Here is a 22,843-nt window from a genome sequence, read left to right as displayed (position 1 = left end):
TTGAGTCGATTGACTCAAATAAATGGGGACTAACGCCGCCTATTGCACTTGTAATCTGCGGTAATAACGCTGGACCAAGTGACGGTAACAGTAATACCATTTTGTGGTATCTGGGTGGATTTACTGCCCAGATGCCACCAAAATCATATTGCGGCCTGTTGTCTGGTTCTCTTGCCTACTCCCCACTGCCCTTACATGACACCAAACTATTTACAATTTTGAACTAAACAATCTGTTATTATATTCTCTGGAAGTGCTTACACGCTCTCCTGGCGTCCCAGGAAGACCATTTGTGCCTGGTTCACCATTAGTTCCTTTCTTGCCTTCCTCGCCAGCAGGGCCTTGCGCACCAGGTGTTCCAGCTTCCCCCTAAGATGCAAGTCAGGCATAAAAACGTAGTAGTTATCAAATCTGCATTTACACAATATAATGATAAAATATACGTTGATGAGAAATAGCATCAATAGCAACTAACAGGAGATACTTACACGCTCACCCCTTGCACCGGGATCTCCTTTCCCACCATTCTTTCCGGGTTCACCCTAGGGAAGGTATATGTTAATTCATAAATCTGCAGTAATGCAAGGACAGCGCCAGAGCATTTAGTTGTAGTCTTTGGTCAACATATTGATATCTGCATGCACTATTTTTATGGTTTAATTATCTAAAGGAACAATATGGATTTAGAGAATGATATAGTGAATGATAAAATTAATTAGACACATGTTAAATTATATAAGGTCATGTCAAGGAAACATGGCATTTCCAGATGATTTCATGGATGTCTTCCTTTGACTACTTTGACTTTCTCTGATTAGCAATGTATGAAAGGTGGTATTAAGCAGTCAAGCATTATTGCATTGGATACACTAGCTAAACAGGAGTCAAAATGCCATTTTTGTTTAATGAGTATTAATCTCAGGAATTCTAATTTAACAGGTGCATTTTACTCAGTTATATTTCCCCTTGTTATCTTGCTTTGGGTGTGACATTCTGAAGTGTCTACAATCTAGAAGGCAATTGTTTAATTCAAAATGTGTATGTTTGCAGTTGATCTTATTCCTAAAACTATGTCATATTTCTTGTTGTCTACAATGAAATTATTGACGGCTCATCATTCCCATAGAGGCCTTGGGTGAATGATCCTTACTATACAGTAGGCCTTAGTGGCAAGTTAATTCTCTTACTCTACAGAAATATTCACACATTTTATGAATTTCGGGTTCTCAATAAAATAGAGGAATTCTTGGAAATCTCTGTACTGAAGTTGGTCTTTCAAAGAAATTGTCATTTCATGTCAAACATTTAGCATTCTTCAAACCAAAACTCTAGGCAAAAGTGCATAATTGCTGACACTCTGATTTGTTGTGTGAAAGATCTGATTTTTTCACCCACAAAGAGGTATAACAGCATACATTTTGGTCACATTATCAGAAATGCAATAGCATCCCACAAGGACGGAATTGGACCAATTGTGCCGATTCTCTGTGGCAGATATTGCCACCCAGATGTGACCAATAGCCTTATTTTCAGAGCATACTGCAATTTTGAATAGTCTTGTAAGCACCACATGGTTAAGTTATTTTCGATGCTCATGGTTATTCATTGTTTTGCTGTCCAAGAAGAGTCCACCTAAAGAATTCTCTGTGAAATTTGCTTCGCATTTCTAAGTTCCTCTTGAAATATTTGCTGGCATTTGCACCACTGAAGAATATGACTTTTGGTGTGTAGGTACTTACAGCTGCGCCTCTTTGACCAGGAGTGCCGTTCGTTCCAGAAGGACCAGGAGGCCCGCGGCCGCCGCTTAATCCAGGAGCACCGGGAATACCAGCGGGACCCTGAAGAGAAGGATAAGAGGTCAACCCTGCAGAATTGTCCAGAACACGAATACAAACATCTCATGCCCACTCTAAAGTGATATTCTGCCAAACAAATTACCAATAAATGAAAATAAATAAATGGCCAAACATGTACTGGAAGTGTCCTTTCTTAGAACTAAATATATATTATATGCTAGGCATTAATAGACTTCAAAGCATCCATGTGCAAACCTGCAAATGTTTATAATATTGCCGAATTGCCAGGTGCCCAGTGTCTAAAAAGAGGAATTTCACAGTTAACCTACGGATATACTGGCAATTTAAAGGGGAAATGTAATTAATATCAGGAGAGGAAACTAGTGTACACTGATAGGCATTGCTGTCCATACTCTTGTCTAGTCCTATTGCACAAAATTAAGTTGAGTAACATTTCACATTGCTAGCAGTGCTAACTCGGTTCACTGGTGTCATGTCCGGGCACAACTTTCAACTCGATTTGAGGTTGTGCCAATCTTTCTCTGCTTTTAAGAAGGATCTGGAAACCAGGTTGATTGGATGAACCCTAGTCTAACTACAGCGCCCCAGCCAGGCTTAGCCTGTGGGCTGTCCGCCCTTTCCTAGGCATAGTCCCTGTTTTTATATGTTATGATTATATGTTGTACGCCCCATTAGCGCTATTATGCCTCTGGGCCAGTGACATGCACATTATAAACACAAATAAATAAATAAAAAATAAACTCAATGGCTGCCCTATTCTAGTACATATAAGACTGCAAGTAGAGACCAGGTCACAAACTTTATGACCTTGTGGAACATTATGGCCTTAAGGATCACTCAATGCTAACAAGAGGTGTACAGGCAAGAGGGATGTGTGCAGCAGCATGGATTTTGGAACTGTTTTCGACTCATTATTGTTTATTTTGCTTCGATTTGGGATTACACAGACCTAAGCATTGCCCTGCCTTTTTGGAAGTATGCTAAATCGATCCTACATGTTGCCTCGTGACTGAGAGTTCATATTATGGTTTTGTTTAAGTAAAAGCAATTGTAACGTTTGCTTTGGGTGGTTTTCATTTGCAATGTTGTGCGGCTTGCATTGCCAGCTGTGCATTGAGAGCGAGGCATCATTTTAAGAATGTCATCTGTATTTCCTAAAAATGGATGGTCACACGAGAGGTAGCCGAAACGTTTGGCATGAAAACAAATGAGGAAAACATATTTCTGAAGGCAGCACCAGAAGGAATGTAGTGGCATGCGTCTGGATTGGTGCATGCATAATATATATTGCACCTTACTTTACTGGCCCAGTTTAGGGGTATAGCAGTTGGGTTTGGGTGGCCCTTTTGTGGCCGGTCCAGGCATGATATGCACATGCTCTTTCCCCTCCAGCAATGGCATAAAAGGCTGAAAAGCGCAGGTCTGAAGCGTTGCAGCAGTGATTATACTGAATTCAGTACCAGTGATTATGATTAATTCAGAACCTTCCAGCCATCGCCCCTCGGTGTTGCTTAACTCACCCCACTTTGGACAGGTATGCCCAGAGGTGGGTCCTAAACCTGCTGTGCCTGGGCACCCAACCTGCACCTCACTGATGATGCTCGTTGAGGCTGAAAAATATCTGGACCTTCTGGTGGTCTCCTGCAAGGAAATGAGACCTCTTAGAGGAAAGTTCCGGCATGAATGCGATGGGACCAAGCCGGGTTTGCATATGGCCTACCACTTTCTGTAGCGGCATGCCAAGCTGCAAAACAATGAAACAATGGGCTCGACGATTGTCCAGAGAGATTCTGTTATTTAGTATTATATTTAAACCCAGCCTTCACCCTTCAGTTTCACTTAGGGTTATGCAACAGTAGGAGTAAATGTGTCAAGCCTTTCGGGTAGGTGTGAAAAGGTAGAGCAATGTGCACAGAGAAATGCAATTGTGTTCACTAGAAACTGACTAGGAACGACTGGAGAACGTCCCTGTCTCATCTTGATGACGCAGCCACCCTCGTCAATTCATGTAAAGCAGAAGTGACAGGAGGTCTGTCCATGGTTCAAACATCAGTATCTGCAGTGAGTCAGAGTGAAGCTGTTGAAGTCATGTAAGAGTGACTCTGTCCTCTGAGCGTGCACTAGCTGTGGAAAGTAAATACTGTAGTAGATATTGACTTTGCTTTGTGTTAAATGGCTCCTCGGTGTCTTGAGTCATCAGTAAACTGGTCGTCCAGTCATTTTTAGATGCTGGATCATATTCCTCTAAATGTATCATCACACTTACATTTCTTTTTTAATACAGACACTCCCTATGATATATATTTTAAGCTATATGCACTCAGTGGAGAAGGCTCGGGAGGATAACTCAGGGGCAACATGCTCGCCTTGGAATCAAGACGGCACCAAACACCACAGGTTCGATCCCCGGGTCTGCGCTATCATATCATAACAGATGGGCGTACACTTTTTGTGTTTCTAATTGTATTCAAACACTGGGGTGTTATTACCTCTTTTAAGTAATAACTTTTTCCTCTGGATTTGTGTTTTTTTTTAAATCTACCTCTTAATATCCTTGCATTATTGATAAATGGCAACATGACTACAAGTCTGAATTCATGGCTCGGAGAATGCATTGTCTGACTACGCATGTATGGGCCGCAGAAGCTACACACTCTTCATTCCAGAAACGCGAATATATTTAGAAATGCCTTTTTTTTTTAAAAACGTAAAGTGTACCTGGGTTAAACCAGATTGAGATCAAACACAACAAATAATTGGAGGCACAAAAGAAATAACTAACAAGCGGGCTCTTGAGGGAACTGTATTGCTTTCCAAACATGCCCTAATGCAATACTTACCATTTCACCTTTTCCTCCCGGGGACCCATCTCTGCCTGCAGGGCCCTAGGATGAACAAAGAACAACAATAACCAAGATGCCCTGTGGTTCGTGCAAATACTATTTCCCTGAACGATCAGATAGACTTAGAGAGACTTACAATTGGGCCAGTGGCACCAGCATGACCTTGGGGACCAGGTTCTCCTCTTCCTCCTGGGGCCCCATCAGATCCGCGAGAACCAGGGGACCCAGCCTCACCCTATGGTTATCAAAGCAAAGATAAGCATCTCAAATATTTAATGGTCAAAATAGGTAACACAGTTATAACTCTTAAATTGTAATGAATGAACCAAGATTAAAATGCTGTAGCAGGGTCATAAAGGTGCCAGGCATAATCCCAGAACATACATATCACACATGTGTTCGTTTAGCACAGGTAACAGTTTCAGTTAATGATGTTAAAGCAAAGAGGAGGAACAGATCTGCAGTTTGATTTCCCTCTCAGAAATTTGGGGGGCTGAGAGGGAGGAAGCAGACTAAACCACCTATCGGGCTACCTGACATACGATTGAGTATGTCCAAACCCGTTGGGCCTCGCAGGGGCTCTAGCCAGTATGACATCTCACAAGTACCTTAGTGGTAAATTGCCTTTGGACAAATATCGATCCATTGGTTTGAAGCATGCAGACAATCGGGGAAAGCAGATCACAGAAACATTTGAATTAGTATATACTTTTATTGTTTTTATCATTCTTGGTTTCTTTGAAACTCACTCATCTTCCCTGCGCATGCCTCGCTGTCCCTTTCTCATTCCTCCCCCATGCACCTGTTGTTGACCTGTTCCTTGCGTTTGACTTCCCTTCTGTATCACTCTAATGAAACCATCTTGCAACCCTGTGTGTGTCACAGGATTTTGATCATGGATAAAAGGTTGTCTTGTGTAAGCAGAAGAGATCAATTACCTTTGGTCCTGGGCCACCGGGGAATCCAGCAGTGCCAGGTGAGCCGGGCGGGCCCTAAAATACATAAGGAAAATCATCAATGATGCTGAAAAATTCATCACTTACTATCAGCAATATTGACATATTCACACAACACACCCTTAAGGGTAAAGCTGCTTCCTTAGTCTCTCTCCAACAAACTCCACTTGGGCCAAACACCAGCATCCAGAGAACTTTTAACTCACATCCTTTCACTGCTGGCCCAATGCATGTGTTTTCCCACGAAAACAAGTAACCAATTGTGGGCAAGCTTCTACGGCTGCAAGACCGCCCTGGCGTCCAACGTGCTGCGTTTTTAGTCTTCACCAACGAATATTAGGATGTACACACACATCCTAAAGGGGGCAAACTCTGACAATGCTTTGAGGACTTATGTATATGCCACAAGGGCACGTAAGATATGAATGTGGACAATATGCTGTTCCAAAGCATTCCACAAAGAGAATCGCAGTACCAAAAGGGAGTTGTATATTGCACCCGGCATGCCCCATAAACTGTGAGCCTTCACGCCCCTCATAAGCCTGCATGAGAGATCCACAGATTGCATGCAAGCTTCATGGGTGTACCAGCTGCACTACACGTCAGTCTATCACGTGACTTATCTGCTGGAGTGGGGCAGACTGCACTTGATGTGGTCAACACACCATTAGTCTGCCAACATCCCACAATGTCTACCTGTAGATAAAGTGAATGTAAAAATAAAATGGTGCCAACGTTGCCCTTCAACACTCCCACACCATGGGTGCACTTCTCTATGAAGAGCAAGCCGTCCAACAGAGCTTGCGTTGCTGCAAGGTTTGCTGCCATGCATATGAGCCTGTGGAAAGCAAACAATCTATGGACATGGAGCTGGACGAGCATACTCCACAAGGCTGTTTTCCACCGAGAGCGTCTGAGTAACGTCTAAGCAATGGGAGTGGGATCCGCGTTAATCTAGGATGTCACTGAGAGCCTTGGGGCGAAAAGTAACTTCTTGTTGATGTCAAGCAATCTCAAATGTTATGTTGCATGCATTGTCACAGTCACCTTGGTTCTCATGATGGTTGGGTTCTGGCTGGTTCTAGACAAGTGACAGTATTTTCTTAATGCCAGACACCACTGAAAGAGCTAATCATAAGAGGAACCTCTTTTTCCGTACACTTGCCAAGCAGCAATGGAAGTGGTATTCTGCAACAATGACATCATTCCATTGCGGAATGACTTTGGTTGATGATTGCTGTAATGTCGGATGATACATTAACATTTTCAATGTAAAAATGACTGCATCTCTTTTTTTGTGGTTAAAATGCAGGGGGAGAACCCCGCACCTCCCTCTACCCACCATCTTAAATATTCCCCTTACCCCCCCCTATATTTCTTTCAAATGTCCCCAAAATTGGAGAAATAACGGCAAAAATGATGCGGTCATCTCTCCATTCGAAATGTTTCTTGCAACTTTTTCTGCCGATATCGTAATGTTAATGTAGTTTGCCACCGCTTTCATATTCAACTGCTGGTTTCCGCCCTGTGCTGTCTATATGCAACAAGGCCATGAGTGCCTGCATCAGTGTGCTGTAGTGTTTGCGTTCTGTTATCCAATGCCTATTTTTTAACACCGGTCCATAAAATGAAAGGTTTCTTGGCATTAGACTGGTCATCTTCTGGAATAGGCGGGTCAAATCATTTACTTTTTCTCATCATTCAGCAGCTCAATCAGTTCACAAAGCAGATAAAATGTACTAAAATGGGCTGCGAAACTTACAGATGGTCCGGCCGATCCAGGAGCACCGTCATTACCACGAGCACCCTGAAATCCAAAGAAAAGCACGGTTAAGCAACCAATATCTAAATGACCTATACACTTACATGGGTATGGAAAACATCACTTATTAGGGAAGATGGCATGGATGGAGCATGCTGTCCATGAGCTGAACGAGCGCAGTTATAAAGCCCCCTCCACCGCCAGCTGCTACTATATATTGAAAGGGCACACAGCCATGATGACTGTGTGTGTTTTTAAATCATGTGCCTACGTGTGAAGCCTAACAACAACTCCATGATACTTTTTCACCCTGTTTCCAAGAGCATAGTTTCACACTTTTTTCTCCCTTGACCGCCATTTTGAAAGAAGACATTTGATTGACTTTTTGTGTAAGGGAGCATTGACATTTGAAATGGAAGTTTTCATGCTGAGTGATGGCTCAGAATGAGAAGCCCTGGGCGTAAATTTCATTATTTACATAATGTTTAATCCACACAGGAAACTGCTTCTCTGAATCCAATTGGTTTTGGGGAGGGGTCGATGGGGGGGGGGCAGAATATAGAAATCCCATTGTAGAATTCACTTTAAGTGATTTTGTTGTTGCCAGGGCTTAGAGGTGTCAAATGGAGCAGGGGGGAGACCTCCCTCCAGATAGAATGTATAAATTCCCTCGGGCACCTGATCAGTTCATGCTCAGGCATGACCTTCTTCCCTCACCATTTTACATGAGAATATTTGAACTTGACCAACCATCTCTCGCTAAACCACGTCTTGAATGACTGTGTGCCGGGCTGTCCATAAAACGGTCAATTCGGCTGCAAACAATTGTGCCACGGCCAAACCGTATACATCCAAAACTTATATATATGTTTGTTTCAGGACGTCCTGTCTTTATCAAGACACTTACATCCAGAATATACATCTGTAGCCCTAATGTTGCTGGTCCAATTCATTAGGATTAAGGGAGTGAAAGGAGGAAAGTTGGAGTGTGATGTATGTGTTACTGACATTGATGTACCCCACAGGAATCTTTTTAATATTGCACTGTTTTACACATTTTCTTTGTGTTTCAGTTCCAGTAATAATGGTATGGAGTAATATTATGGACATCTGAGAAACAATTCAATACGTTACTGAAGATATCTGAGGATTTGACACAATTTGTATGTGTGCAGCCCATCCTTTTTCCATTTTTGTATGAAATGTAATCACCTGGGCAAGTAATTATTGAATGGCAAACCGATTGTATCACAGTCTGCTAGAGAGCCAGTCCACTCAGCATAACTTTGCCGCAAGAATGCTCTGTTACCAGAAATGCAACTGACGGAAAGAGCGTAAAAATAGAAAGACTGAAAGGAGTTTTTCAAATGAAGTTGCCACTAATTAAAAAAGAAAGTGAAGGGACTTTGGAAAGGAAACATGGGAATGTAACACGGTGGAGTGTCACCTTGTAACTGGTGGCGCAACTGCACAATTTGTGTGGAGTAGACTCTTCCAAAGAAGAAGACACAACTGAATTACCATTCACAGCCAAGCATTCTGTGACAGTGCCAAAACCAGCCCCGGCGCTATCACTGAATTATAGAGTTATGACTAGGTTCTGGCAATGCTTTTGGACACATCCTTAGCTCAACCATACGGCAAGTGTTCAAGAGTACAGAGGTCTCTGCCCCTGACATTACCGAATGTGTTCACAGAATGTCTGCTATTCATCTGGACAGGTAATTGATCAGGCACAGAAGATAAAAAGTAGCAATTACTTGGTCTAAGCAACTGTGGGCAAATGGCTAAATGGAGAACCCTTCATTTGCATTTATATAGCGCTACAAACCCTCAGATATCTGAGCGCTGCTTATTATTACCTCCAGTGTGTGGTGCTCTTCATGAAGGGCCCTATTGCATTTGAGAACCAGTCCAGGAAAACGTCTTCCTTCAATAGTATTCAAAATATAGCATTGACATTTGGGTTAAGGAGCAGCCAACAAGAGCTTTCATCACCCACAAGTGACCGCAGTGTGACACAACTATGTGAACAAGCCTTTGAGGTCAGAGTGACTACAATTTCAAGGTACATCTGTATAAAATAGCTGATGTCATAAAAGGTATTGTGGCTTTATTAACTTACAGCAGGCCCGGGACCGCCTGGACGCCCTCTTTCACCAGATGGACCTCTGGGTCCCTAGAAAGAGGAAAGGCATATGTAAAGGGTTATTCATTGCTAATAGGCACAGAGACATGGATCATTATACATCAATAGAGAGCTAGCAAGGCAGTACATTCATCATTTCTAGATTCTGCTTTGTAGTGTTTAATATATAATTGGTTATTTATAACACACTTAATAGTCTGAGGTTTCTAAGATGGACCCGGGAATTTAACCTTTGTTGCTCAGCGTCATCTGCTTCCAGGGCGAGCATGTTGCCCCTGAGCTATCCTCCCGAGACTGTTGACTAAGTAGAGTTAAACTGCACACATTGAAGAAAACAGTATTGAAACTAAGGCACTGAGTGACAACTTCCCACTGTTGAACATCTCAATGCTCAGGAGATGATACAGCTACTTGCATTCCCAGGCAATGGGGTCTATCGAATACATCATCGCGCTGAGGCAGTGAGCAAAGTCTTTAGACAGTAGGATGATAGTTAACATTTCAGATTCTCTATAATTGTGACCTGATGGTAGACTCGTATTAAACACATAAGGAAGAGGATTTAAAGAAGATAGTGAGAGGGGAATTAGTACATTAAAAAGTCAATTTAGTTAAGTAAGGGCCAAACAGAGATTTTAAGACAGTGTCATAAATTATTTTGAAGTGTGATATCACAGTAAGGCCAACGTACCGCTGATCCAGGTAAGCCATTGTCTCCGGGACTGCCATTTTCACCCTGTGGAGGAACAAACATCAGATAAGAGTGCACAGCAGTTGCAATCCCTCCCTACAATCCTTCGCTGGCAAGAAATGTACATGATTACATGCTGACAAAAATGTTTCAGAGACAAAAAGAAAAGAAGTACCAAAAATGTTATTGTACAAATATAGATTTGGATTTTAAATGTAAGGAGGGTGTTGTATGGTTATATTGCTGTTACTAGAGCAGCATTGTCTCATTACAATACATCTTTCGGTAAACTTTGTACTGTAGAAATTAGTTGAAGTGACCGATAGGGCTTCATTACGAGTACAGTGCTGTGGCCAAAAAGTGGTAATAATTCTGATACCACCAATGTTTGGCGGTAACAGACCTACGGCACTGCCAAATGGTGAGCTTGATCTTGAAGTAGAAGGTTTACCTCGTCAACATGCTGGAGGTCAAATTTAAGGTCGAACTCAGGATTACCGCTCATGGTAAATCCGGTTAAACCATCCCATAGAGTCCTATAGACTCCAGAAAGGGGGATTTACACCTCGATGTCAGCACTAATAATTCTGTGCCAATGCCGCGTGGTGGCAAGAGGAAACAATTTGGTGGATTTACCAGCGGTTTCCCACCAAACACTTTAATGAGGCCCATAATATGTAACAAATGTGACAAACCTGTTTGTTTGCTTCGAATTTTAGTGTTGCCTATTACATTATTTACAGAGTTTTCAAAGGGCGTACCTTGAGGCCTTGAGCACCAGTATCTCCTTTTGCGCCATCTCTTCCATCAAAGCCCTATGAAATGAAAGACGATATGTAAAATGTAGAGTGCGCGATATTGGATATTACATCACAGATCATACATACAGGGGCGGCTGCAAGTATATATTTGGAAGGTTCACACAGCTATAGTTGAAGACAAGACTTCCGGGCTTAGAATCCCTTTATAAACCAGAAATAAAACATGGAGCGCCTCCCAGGAACTAGAAATCATTCATTGTATACGTACACGTGTTATTTACTTAACAGAACATGTACTTACAAGTTAAACTATGGCACGGGCATTCTATTTCAAATCACACAACAGCACAACATTGTGTTACACTGCTCTTACTTCGCTCACAAAAAAATTATCCAATTTAATGACTCCAAAATAGAACGTCAATGCCACAAAACCCTACCACACAGATTGCTTCTATCATTTTGCCCAGGGTGATTTCCATGTTTGTGCTCAAGCTGAGTTCCAAAAGGATTTGATAAAAAGCAAAATTGATAACATAGATACTTACTCTATGACCTTTAAGTCCAGGAAAACCAGCCATGCCGGGAGGACCTTTTGCGCCCTAAAGGTCAAGCAGAGAGAAATTTGAAAACATATGTTGAAAAAGACTCCAGCAGAGTCAGGTTTTTTATCTTAAAAAAAGAAACTTTAAGTTGCCACATTTCTATAAGTAGTCTCATTTCTATATGTTTATATGAATTCAACTTATTTATTTAGCATTAGTTTACATTATCCTCTGTGTCAGATGCAGCAGCCAACCAGGATGCTCGAAGCGCAGGTTTTGTTAATTCTACTCAAGCCTGAGATACGAGAATGCTGTTGGACGCTAGTGTCCACTCCACCCCGAAACTGCCCTTCCCTGCAGCTCCTGCTGATATGTTGAAGAAAAGTCTGTTAAAACAACACTTCTCTTGCCTTTTATCTTTCTTCACTGCTCCTGGGCAGTGCTTGTCCACTTTCAGTGTTCATGGATTTCCTCTGATGAAGACTGTAAAGAGACTGCTGTTGCCTGTTGAGCGGCGTAGAGGATAAGCGCACTAGAGATGGTATGTTTTCTCGGCATTAACAATAAGGGCTACCATTTGAAGTTCAAATGATGTTAATGTCAAGCAGGGTAACTGCAATGCCCTTGCTGACTAGCCTGTCAGGCTGTTGCGGGCCTGGGTGACCTGGCCTTTTGGGTGTTCTCGCCTGATTATAGGAAGTCACCTACTCCCCCAGTGTGGAATCCCAATACTTTTTACAGTAAGGGCAATGTCCAATGGGGACAAAGTTACAATTAAGAAAGGTAACAAGCTGAATCCATTTGGAATTGTAAAATGAGGGGTGAGCCAGTAGCCTCGCTAGAGAAGGCACCCTGGGATAAAGAAACCTGAACACTGTCATGGATGTCAGGAATCTCAGAAAAGATCATTCATGTGGCCAAAAAGGACACACAAATCCACGTGCTGGAAGTAGGGAAGAGTTCAGCCAAATGCGTGGTTAAGTAAAACATAGTTTAATAGTGTAACATGCCAATGTTGCACCCCAAAACTAATGACCTCAGAACTGATTTCTCAAATATTTTACCTCTTAAAAAAACACTTCAAGAAAACTATTGGTCTTGCTACACAGTTATTTACATAAAATAACAATGACTCGGGGGGTGTGGGGGGAATAAAGAAACCCTAATAAGCAAATAGAGGAACTGGGAGTTCTCCCCCCATGCCGGTCGCCACAGGTAAAAAAAGGCCTTTATGCCGCAGAGTCCTCTTTCTATATGCATAAGACGAGTGACTCAGCCGGAAGAAGACGGAAGGAGAAGGCAGTGATGCCGGGAATACATTCGGTGGCATACCTACATCTGAAAGGTTCAGTGGAAGAAACGGAAAACAAGCGAGATGTGAGGACAGAGGATGTGGCATTAGAGGCATAGGTAGAGCAGAGGGATGGACAAGCAATGGCGGATGGAGCCGACAGAGCACTCCCTGGCCAACAACATAGAAGAAAGGCAATAGCGAAGAGGAAAAAACAGACTACAGAAAGGCAGAACAGGGTACTACTATATGCGAGTGAGGGTCCAAAGATCGGGTTGGAGGGCTCCCTCCCAAAGGCACAATTTTTCAAAATAGAAATGCTAAACAGAAACTATTCAAAACATAAAAACACAAACAGAAAGAATAATTGAGAAATTCATGTTATCAGGGAACTTGAGTTTGAATGATCTGTCTGCCTTACCGCTACACCAGGCATTCCACGCTCACCAGGTCGTCCGGGCCTTCCATTTTCTCCCTGTTAGGGTAAAAGTGGGTACAGAGAGGGACAGAGTGATGTTTTAATTTTAAAACTTAGAAGCATGGGTTTGTGTTGTGCAGTGCAGAGGCAGAACTTATGTGCACATTTTCAGTGGAGAAGGAATGGTGTGATGGTTCTTCTTAAAAGAGATGGCACACATCTTTCTTTAAAAAAAGACATTGGAGAATATGTTCATATATTTGACATAGACACGATTATAGATTTAATAGGTCTTATTGGTTGAGAGATGGGACATTTTGCATCTTATTCCAGACCCGCCGAAGGGTAGGTGGATGTCTTTTGCATTGTGTTAAATAGAATTATGCATTTGTATAGCGACATGGATGGATGAGTGTATGCGTTTATTGGGGGAAAAGAAGAATATGAAAGATAGGTTGCCTATTCTTTGATTTAGGAATATAAGTGTGTGTGTATAGACCTTTCTTTAAGGTCCCTCTGAAAGCCCAGGCATGCTTTTCCAGAGAGAAAGGAGAACATACGAGACTTTCTTCAAGCATTTTAGAATATGTGTAAACCTTTTCATTGGGGACTGGAGGGTATAACCCCACTATTTATGACATGAAAGTAGCAATGAGTACTGCTGATCAGTCAGCTTCCAAATTGCTCATTGGGGACAGAGGCTGGCAAAGCAGCTCAGTGAGCTGAGTGCCGGCCGTATGACCTGCAAGACAAAGGATTGAATCCTAGTGATGTCTTCTCATCCTCTCACCCTTGTAGGTTTGCGTTGGGTTATAATAGCAGTTACTCTGCCAGTGTCTAGGGCAGCCCCTGCACTAAAAGCACAGCTCAGGGCGCAACGCCTTTGTTTTGAAATGAAGACTACGCAGAGCTCCATGGGTTCTATGCCCGGTCCCGCGTGTAGAGGCTGGACTCTGGCATGAAGCGCAATATAGAAAGCAAAATGAAGTGTGTGGTGTGTGTGTGTGCCAGATGGTCATTAGCCAATCACACGGTCATTTACCGTACCGCTGGGTGTGGTGTGCTGTGGGGACATCTCACATGGAGACAGAAAGCCACCCAGACTTCCTTCATTTATTTGTTCTTTTGCTTGCCAAGCAACCAGAGAATTATTGATTCAGTGTACTATGTGCATATGGATTGAATGCAGGCACCATGAGCGATCTGGGTTACATGTCTTTATGCCTAAATATTTAATAAAGAATGAACATATATGGAATGTTTTATAATTAAATATTTTATTGAGCATGCACTTTTTTGGAGGGGGGGCTCTAAACCCCTGTTTCCGACCCCTAAAAACCCACCCCAACCGTTTCCCAAAAGTATTTAACCCTTTACCCCAGTCTTAAATGCATTCTCTATAATAAATGTCATTAAAATAAATTCGATATATGTTCATTCTTTATACAATATTTCGGTATAAAGACTGTATACCAGCGGTTCTGGTGGCATTCCTACAGTCAAATAGAGCTCAATGGCCAACCATCACTAGGCAGGACAGATCAGATCAGAAGAGCTACTGCCTTGTCTAGGAGCATGCGAGTCTCGGGAGGATAGCCCACTGGCAACGTGCTCACCTTGGAAGCAAGACGACATGGAGCACCAAAGGTTCGATCCCCGGGTCTGCGCTTAGAAACCTCTGGGTATCCAATGCATTATAAGTAACCTATCATGTATCCATGCCAACCAGTGCTGGGGTTTCCTCTATCAAGTGTGGGGATGTCCTAGAGGAGCACACAGCACAGGCTTGAAGGCAATGGGCACGTGAGGTAAATAATGGCACCTTTGGGGTCTCACTTTCGGAGTCTCGTGTAATGGGAATCCAGCGTCTGGAAATGTGTCGTTTTGCTTTTTGAAGATGGCGTGTATTCGCAGTACTCCAGCTTTATTTTGGGGTTCACATGTCCGCATAGTCTGTGTGCTTTCATTGTTTTGCTAAAACATGAAGCTAGGATCGTGTGGAGAGTCTGTCAATATGTTTGCAAAATCTATGCCACGTTGGCCTGGGAACTAAGAGAAGGGGGCAAATATTTGTGTAAACCTTTACAAGAACTATTCTCCTGTGGGAGCCCTTTAAATCTGAAACAGACGCCAAACGACCTAGCTTTTACAATCACACAAAGCAGAGATCTGCATAAGAACAGCTATAGATAATGTTGCAGCAACACATAGTTGCCCACTTTTGCCCATATGGACAGGTACTCCCAAAATTCACCTAAATAATTAGGAGTCATAACCACTACATCTGATAACATCTTAAGTCTGCAGGTAGCTGTTTAAAACGACTTTTATTTGGCAAAAGGCTAACATTCCTGCATTGACATTTGTGTGTCGTGATTGTATCTATTAGTAAAACACAATCTGGATTAATAAATACTACGCCCATTCTCACTTTAGTTACTTACGTCTTTGCCAGATTGGCCGGGTGGGCCTGCATGTCCAGGTGGGCCAGGGGATCCCTAAAAGGATAAGATGCCATTGTCATTACTATGTGTGCCATGCATCAGATTAAAGCCATTGTAATTATCAGAGAGAAGGGGATATGTTACTCACTCACTCACTCACTCACTCACTCACTCTATCCTTTATCTTTCCCCTTCCACAATCTCTGAAGAATGCAATCGTCTGAAGGAGTTGCCTCCTCATGGAGCCACACCATGCCACCATGCCCTTTCTGAATGCACAATTGAGGAGCTTCAGCATTACTACAAAAAACAGCGTTGGAAAAATACATATATAAACGATTCGCTCACACAGTCCTTCAATAATGTATTCACCCCTCTTGAACAATGGCTGCAATTTGTATTTAACATGCTCATGTGTTCTGTGCTCATGTGACATATACCCTGCAGGGTATATGTCACATATCACAGATGAGAGCATCTATTAAATATATTTAATAGATGCTCTCATCAAGGAGAAGGTGCAGGTCTTTCTACTGGAGGGCCTGTGATTCATTATATATATATATATATATATATATATATATATATATATATATATATATATATATATATATATATTCCTGTTGGGCTCTGATAACCATTAGGCAAGGTGAGTGGCACTCTCCAGTGTTGTTTGCAAAAACATCCGGATACCGTATCTTTCTTGAAAAAACTTTCTTTAGTAGTGTTAAAAAAACAACACAGCAACACAAATTATAGGCCATTAAAATATGGCACTCACATGGTGTAGCAAAATGGAGTAGGGACGTTGACGTGTTTATATATTCTGACACAGCCCTTATGTTTTTCACAGCTCCTGCTGCTTCTTCCTCTCGGGCCCAAGGTCTATCTTCTTCAAAGGGTGGCTTCTTGCTGCAGCCATTCTATGGTTTAGGTGGACTTTTTCGAGAGGATCAGCAGTCTAACATTGATAAGGTCGGATAAGTGGGAGCTATGAAACAAATTGTGGCACGCAGCTAATTCTAAACGGTGTGCCTTTGTGACTGGAGCACAGTCCAAGGAGCGAGCAGCAAGCGGGGAGCAAGGGAGGTGGTTGAAGGAGATGCCCAGGGCGGTGGGCCCTGCGCGTTACTGTACCTCATGTATTAATTACTTATAATAATATTAGCGTTCCTGGTGTCGGTAGTTACGATTCCTGTCTTTCTAGGGATTTTACACACTTGAAAGAGCGTTCCACTTATTTAGCAATTCGGGGAACCTCATCAAGAGACGAGTTACCTTTGGACCATCGCTGCTCATGAAAAGGGCTACCCCTACATCCTTGCATGCATGTCTCCTCCATCTGCGTGCCAATATTGCATATCCTTGCAAGACTCCTGAGAGCAGTGAGGAATTCCTCGACCGATACTCTTTCATCCTGGAACCTTCCATTCCCTTCTAGACCTTGTAATCTTTAGAACGTGGGTCTCTTAGAGTTGAAATCTATACTACGCTATGCTATATAATCAATGGGTGGGCAAGGTGTATGTGGTCCTTAAAGCTTTAATCCTCACACTAGTGAACTCACATATTATGGGGGAATGTATTTGTGGATAACGAGCTTGATAGTGTCAACTTGCTCCTCAAACGTGTCAATGAAGTTGAGGTCAACAAAATGGTCTGAAGTGAGATGTAGGGAAAGTAGAGGGATGTTGGTCACGAGCTGCACCGTTATGCAATGGTTGCTCCGTTAGCCGCCAAAGGCAAGTCTCTTGTGCCCAGAGTTCAATTCACAAGCATGGCTGGGATCTTGGAGAGGTTTCCTTGGCTATTATTTGTGGCTAGCTCACACTTCCAGCTTTTTTGAGGGTCATATTTTAAATAAGACATGTCTATGGCAACACCCATGGTCTGCAGCAATGCGCGTGTGCTGCCTTTGCTGGTGTGTGAGGTTGGGGGTGTGGCGTGGGGTTCCAGGTCATGTTGAGTCATACGGCTTGCCAACCCTTTTCACTTAGAATGGGATGGCCAAATTGAGCAAAAACATACTTTGATATTGTCTAATATCGTCTAATAAATAGAGCAGATATCCTCCAATGAGCATCTCAATTTTCTCAGTGTATAATGTTGTCCACAAAAACAACAGCGAAATGTACATATTTAATTGGTTTACAACATTTTCATCAAAAATGGCACACAAACTTTACAAACGGCACTATCTAGCTGTGCATGCACGCCATTATAAAATCTGTACTTACAGAAGGACCCGGTTGTCCGGGCTCACCGGGGAGACCTTGGTATCCGTGAGGGCCCTAATTTGAAAGTGAAACACAACTTAGCTTAATTAAGTCAGTCTGTTGCATAAACTGAGTATTTCAAAAACACAGTGGGGGTCATTACGACCCGGGCGCAAAGGGAAACCGGGCACCGGTAATGACACCGGTACCGGTAATCCCTTTGCGCCCTATTCCAAGGTCCCGTCGCGGGTCCTTTCTTAATGCCTGGTTTTAGCAGGCGTTAAGGACGGGACCCGCAAAGGGATACCGGGGTCAATAACGGTGCCGTAATTTGCTGTACCATTATTGCCGCCTTCCCCCTTCCCAAGGACGGAATGGATCGGTAATTGCTCCATCCACCAGACCGGAGTCGGAACGATTTTGGAGGCAGCCATGGCGCGTATAGAGCCATGACTAGCACCAACCTCGGAATGAGGGCCAATTAGTCCTTTTGAAGAACTATTTGTGCACACCAATCAATGAATTGAAATATAAACAGCTTGTTTGTTCAACAATGACTTAAAAAACACAAGCACACATTATTTGAGAATACATTAAGTTTCGGGAATTCTCAAGGTTGGTGATGTTTAATAGGTGTTGCAAACAAATTTGACGTTTTTATTTTTATTTGAATGTACACTAGACAATATGGAATATTCGATCACATTTTAAATGTATAACCGATATTCATCAAACTGTCTTTTACAAAAGTCTCCTTACATAATTACATAACTTGACGGTTATTCTTAACACGCATGTTAAATAATTAATGAATGTACATAAATATAATTTTTCAAGTATCAGACTGTCCCTCTTTATGAGTGCCGTGCATTTGGCAGAACAAGCTCACAGTCTAATCCAGCAATTACAAACCACATTTGTAAATATTGAAGTGTAATTCTGTGGGACACAACACAATAGCCAAGGTATTTAGGCACATGCCATAGCAGTGACAGAGTATTAACAACATGGAAACACTTGTGAATTAAATGTAGAGATTATATAGATTTACTTACGGGTTGACCAACTTGACCAACTTGACCAGGAGGGCCGGGAGGGCCTGGCATACCCTAAAATTCAAAGTAGAAAATGAATAATTCATGATAGAAATTAGGAAAGCTGTGTTGGTGAGACTTAAATGCTATGCAATGGTGTGTGCCTTACTTGCTCTGGACTGGAAATCTATAGACTCTGACTTAAAGCAACCCATGGACCCCTTTGTGTAAATAAAGGTAAAGACAGCCATATTCTTATCAAGAAAGATTGCCCGATATCCTGTAGTACCCCAGTGACCCACTTGGAGTGGTATGATTCCGTAGTAAGTGTTACTTTTGTGACATTATTATGTAATTAGTTTTTTCCTCTTCCTTCTGACACAATTTCTTCTTAGGTTTTCACTGTGGAACAGTTTCGTTTGCAGAACACTACATTCTAAGGAACTTCTCTGCAGGTTTCCAGGAAGGGGGGGCAAAGTGGCTGTCAAATCGCGCCTGCCAACGTCAGCGCTACTTAAGGCTGCAGAGACTTCAAGATGAGAGAGGAAGAGCATGACTTCAATGAACGAAGAAGTCCTCTGCACCTCGCAGGCACATTATCTTTGTGGCTTACTGAAATGGGGTGATTCTTACTCAATGTAGGGCGCAGCGATCGAGTAAAGGGTGCAAAAGCTGCAGATTCAAAACGGAGTCGGTAGCATGCTGTGGCCTGTGCGTCCGATTCTGAGCTACGCGTACAGTAAGAAAAGTGTAATTGCATGAAGGAAGAACACTTTTCTTATTTGCTTCATATCATACGCTTCTATTTATACAGATACAGAATATGGATCAAATCAGAAAAGTGTTATTTGCTCTGTATTATATGCTTATCTTTATACAGATACATACGTTGGAGCACATGAGAACAGTGTTATTTGCTCTGTATTATATGCTTATCTTTATACAGATACATAGGTTGGAGCACATGAGAACAGTGTTATTTGCTCTGTATTATATGCGTATCTTTATACAGATACATAGGTTGGAGCACATGAGAACAGTGTTATTTGCTCTGTATTATATGCGTATCTTTATACAGATACATAGGTTGGAGCACATGAGAACAGTGTTATTTGCTCTGTATTATATGCGTATCTTTATACAGATACATAGGTTGGAGCACATGAGAACAGTGTTATTTGCTCTGTATTATATGCTTATCTTTATACAGATACATACGTTGGAGCACATGAGAACAGTGTTATTTGCTCTGTATTATATGCGTATCTTTATACAGATACATAGGTTGGAGCACATGAGAACAGTGTTATTTGCTCTGTATTATATGCGTATCTTTATACAGATACATAGGTTGGAGCACATGAGAACAGTGTTATTTGCTCTGTATTATATGCGTATCTTTATACAGATACATAGGTTGGAGCACATGAGAACAGTGTTATTTGCTCTGTATTATATGCGTATCTTTATACAGATACATAGGTTGGAGCACATGAGAACAGTGTTATTTGCTCTGTATTATATGCGTATCTTTATACAGATACATAGGTTGGAGCACATGAGAACAGTGTTATTTGCTCTGTATTATATGCGTATCGTTATACAGATACATAGGTTGGAGCACATGAGAACAGTGTTATTTGCTCTGTATTATATGCGTATCTTTATACAGATACATAGGTTGGAGCACATGAGAACAGTGTTATTTGCTCTGTATTATATGCGTATCTTTATACAGATACATAGGTTGGAGCACATGAGAACAGTGTTATTTGCTCTGTATTGCACGCTTAAGAATGGCACTTTTCTTGTTCCACATGAACTCCGAATCAGGCCCTAAAGCTCATTCAGAACCCAGCTCACTTGTAACTTTGGCTGAATTTGCCAATGAAATATTCCCACTTGCACTACTTTTCGCCCTTGTTTGGTGTTTGACATATAGCGCAGTGCCAGGTCCAGAGGAAACGGGAATTGACCTGGAAGAGTTGCACTGCACTACAATCAGAGGTCAAGTCTAGATTTTATTTCTGAAGTCTATATGTTTCGACTTTCATATAGTGCAAGATCTGGTTGACTCTCAGACAGTAATGATTCCCACTGGGAAATGGCGCTGGCGCCTGCGATGCTGCGATGCGAATGCATCATTTTTAAACAAAGGGGTTTTAATTCGTGACATCAATGAAGCTTGAAAACGTGCTGCATTACAGCTTTTCTCCTAAAACAACAGCATTTTGAAATTAAGTGGAGTCAAACTTGCTTGAAGAAAAGTGGGAGTGGAGTGTTTTTAAATCAAGATCCTTGACAACACTGTTAACTTGATATTCCAATATGCCCGGCAAGTCTCTCGTTTCCTTTTGGGACACTGCTTTTAGATGTAGGTGGACAGACTACAACTGTAAACAAAGGACAACATGCATTAGCAAATGATCACTGCTGGAGCAGAGGGAGGTAAGTATGTGTTATTGCATACTGACTACAATGTAAAGCAAATGACAATTAGTGTTACAACAGGTTACACGCATTCAAACATGGGCTACCGTTGCCACTAGAAATAGTAAATTCACGTTAGAAGGGTTGATGTTAAAGCATACTCCCGGCTGTGGAAAAGTTGAATGCATGTGTTAGAAAGCATGTTTTGGCTGTAACGAGAATGGACTGCTTGCTTGCTGATGACGCTCTGGCAGTTAGTATGTTAGGTAAGTCTTCTTCACGTTACTTTGAAAGAGAGAAAGATGTTGTGAGGTCACATCAGTGGGGACCAACTTTAGTTGATGCTGTGAGTTCAGTTACATTCCATCACATTCTCTCAATGCCGAAAGAACTCCGAGGACCCTAGAGATGCTGGAATGGAATGACACCTGCTGTCGCGGCTCCAATCTGTAAGGCACTGCCTATAGCTCAGCGAGTTATTGCTCAGCTTAGAAATGGGGACACGTTGTACTTTGCTGTCTATGACCGTCATCTTTTCTTGTTCAATCAAGTGAATGACATTTAATTGGGTGATACAAACTTCTACTGTGACAGTACTTAGAAGGTGTGGCGCCAAAATGGCCTTGTTATCAGTGATGGACAAGTTCTAGTACTGGAAGTGTCCAGGCATCGCCTGTGTCGGCTAAGGCAAAAGCCAACGTTACTTTAACAAAATAGCAAAGGCTGCATGAAACTGGAAGGGGCCCACTGGACGAAGGGCACTATAATGACACAGAGCCTTCAGATATGAGTGGGTGAGCATTTTGGAAATCTGGGGTATTCAGCAATATTGCCAGTTTCCATCTTAATGCATGATCATAACATCTTGCATGTAGTGAGGTCAACTTGTGGGGGGCATCTCTCCATCTATGCTGTGGACAGACCAATTAAGCACATCTCTGTTAAAAGAATAGATTCTTGCACGTGGTGTAGTCCACTTTCAGGATATCCATGCATATGTGAAGTGGATTGGCCAATTAAGAAGCTCTCAGTTAGAGCAACAATATATTTCCATGTCATTGCATGGTCATATCATCTTGCATGTAGTGCAGTAATCTTGCAGGATGGTAGCCATGCATATTTGCTAGGGGTGGACTAATTAATCCCCTGTCATTGCATGGTCATAGCATCTTGCATGTAGTGCAGTAAACTTGCAGGCTGGTATCCATGCATATCTGCTATGGAAGGACCAATTAAGCACCTCTCAGTTAGAAGCAGCACATATTTCCATGTCATTGCATGGTCATAGCATCTTGCATGTAGTGCAGTAAACTTGCAGGCTGGTATCCATGCATATCTGCTATGGAAGGACCAATTAAGCACCTCTCAGTTAGAAGCAGCACATATTTCCATGTCATTGCATGGTCATATCATCTTGCATGTAGTGCAGTAATCTTACAGGATGGAATGCATGCACATTTGCTATGGAAGTACAAATTAAGCACCT

General features: G+C 42.1%; 1 protein-coding gene across 1 annotated transcript in view; it reads right to left on the bottom strand.

Moving 5' to 3' along the window:
- Positions 1–22,843, bottom strand: part of COL3A1 (collagen type III alpha 1 chain) — a 120,061-nt gene that overhangs the window by 42,296 nt on the left and 54,922 nt on the right. Inside the window, exons 6-20 of the mRNA XM_069615628.1 lie at positions 18,949–19,002; positions 17,915–17,968; positions 15,678–15,731; positions 13,237–13,290; positions 11,528–11,581; positions 10,980–11,033; positions 10,219–10,263; positions 9,504–9,557; positions 7,379–7,423; positions 5,599–5,652; positions 4,797–4,895; positions 4,658–4,702; positions 1,740–1,838; positions 489–542; positions 262–369 (exon numbers count right to left, since the gene is read on the bottom strand). Of these exons, the coding sequence (XP_069471729.1) occupies positions 262–369; positions 489–542; positions 1,740–1,838; positions 4,658–4,702; positions 4,797–4,895; positions 5,599–5,652; positions 7,379–7,423; positions 9,504–9,557; positions 10,219–10,263; positions 10,980–11,033; positions 11,528–11,581; positions 13,237–13,290; positions 15,678–15,731; positions 17,915–17,968; positions 18,949–19,002 (927 nt within the window). The remainder of the gene's footprint in view (positions 1–261; positions 370–488; positions 543–1,739; positions 1,839–4,657; positions 4,703–4,796; positions 4,896–5,598; positions 5,653–7,378; positions 7,424–9,503; positions 9,558–10,218; positions 10,264–10,979; positions 11,034–11,527; positions 11,582–13,236; positions 13,291–15,677; positions 15,732–17,914; positions 17,969–18,948; positions 19,003–22,843) is intronic.

This window comes from Ambystoma mexicanum, chromosome 9 (genome assembly GCF_040938575.1).
Source record: "Ambystoma mexicanum isolate Mex_15411 chromosome 9, UKY_AmexF1_1, whole genome shotgun sequence".
In the NCBI taxonomy this organism is placed as follows: Eukaryota; Metazoa; Chordata; class Amphibia; order Caudata; family Ambystomatidae; genus Ambystoma; species Ambystoma mexicanum.
This window is presented reverse-complemented; position numbering and strand designations above follow the sequence as displayed.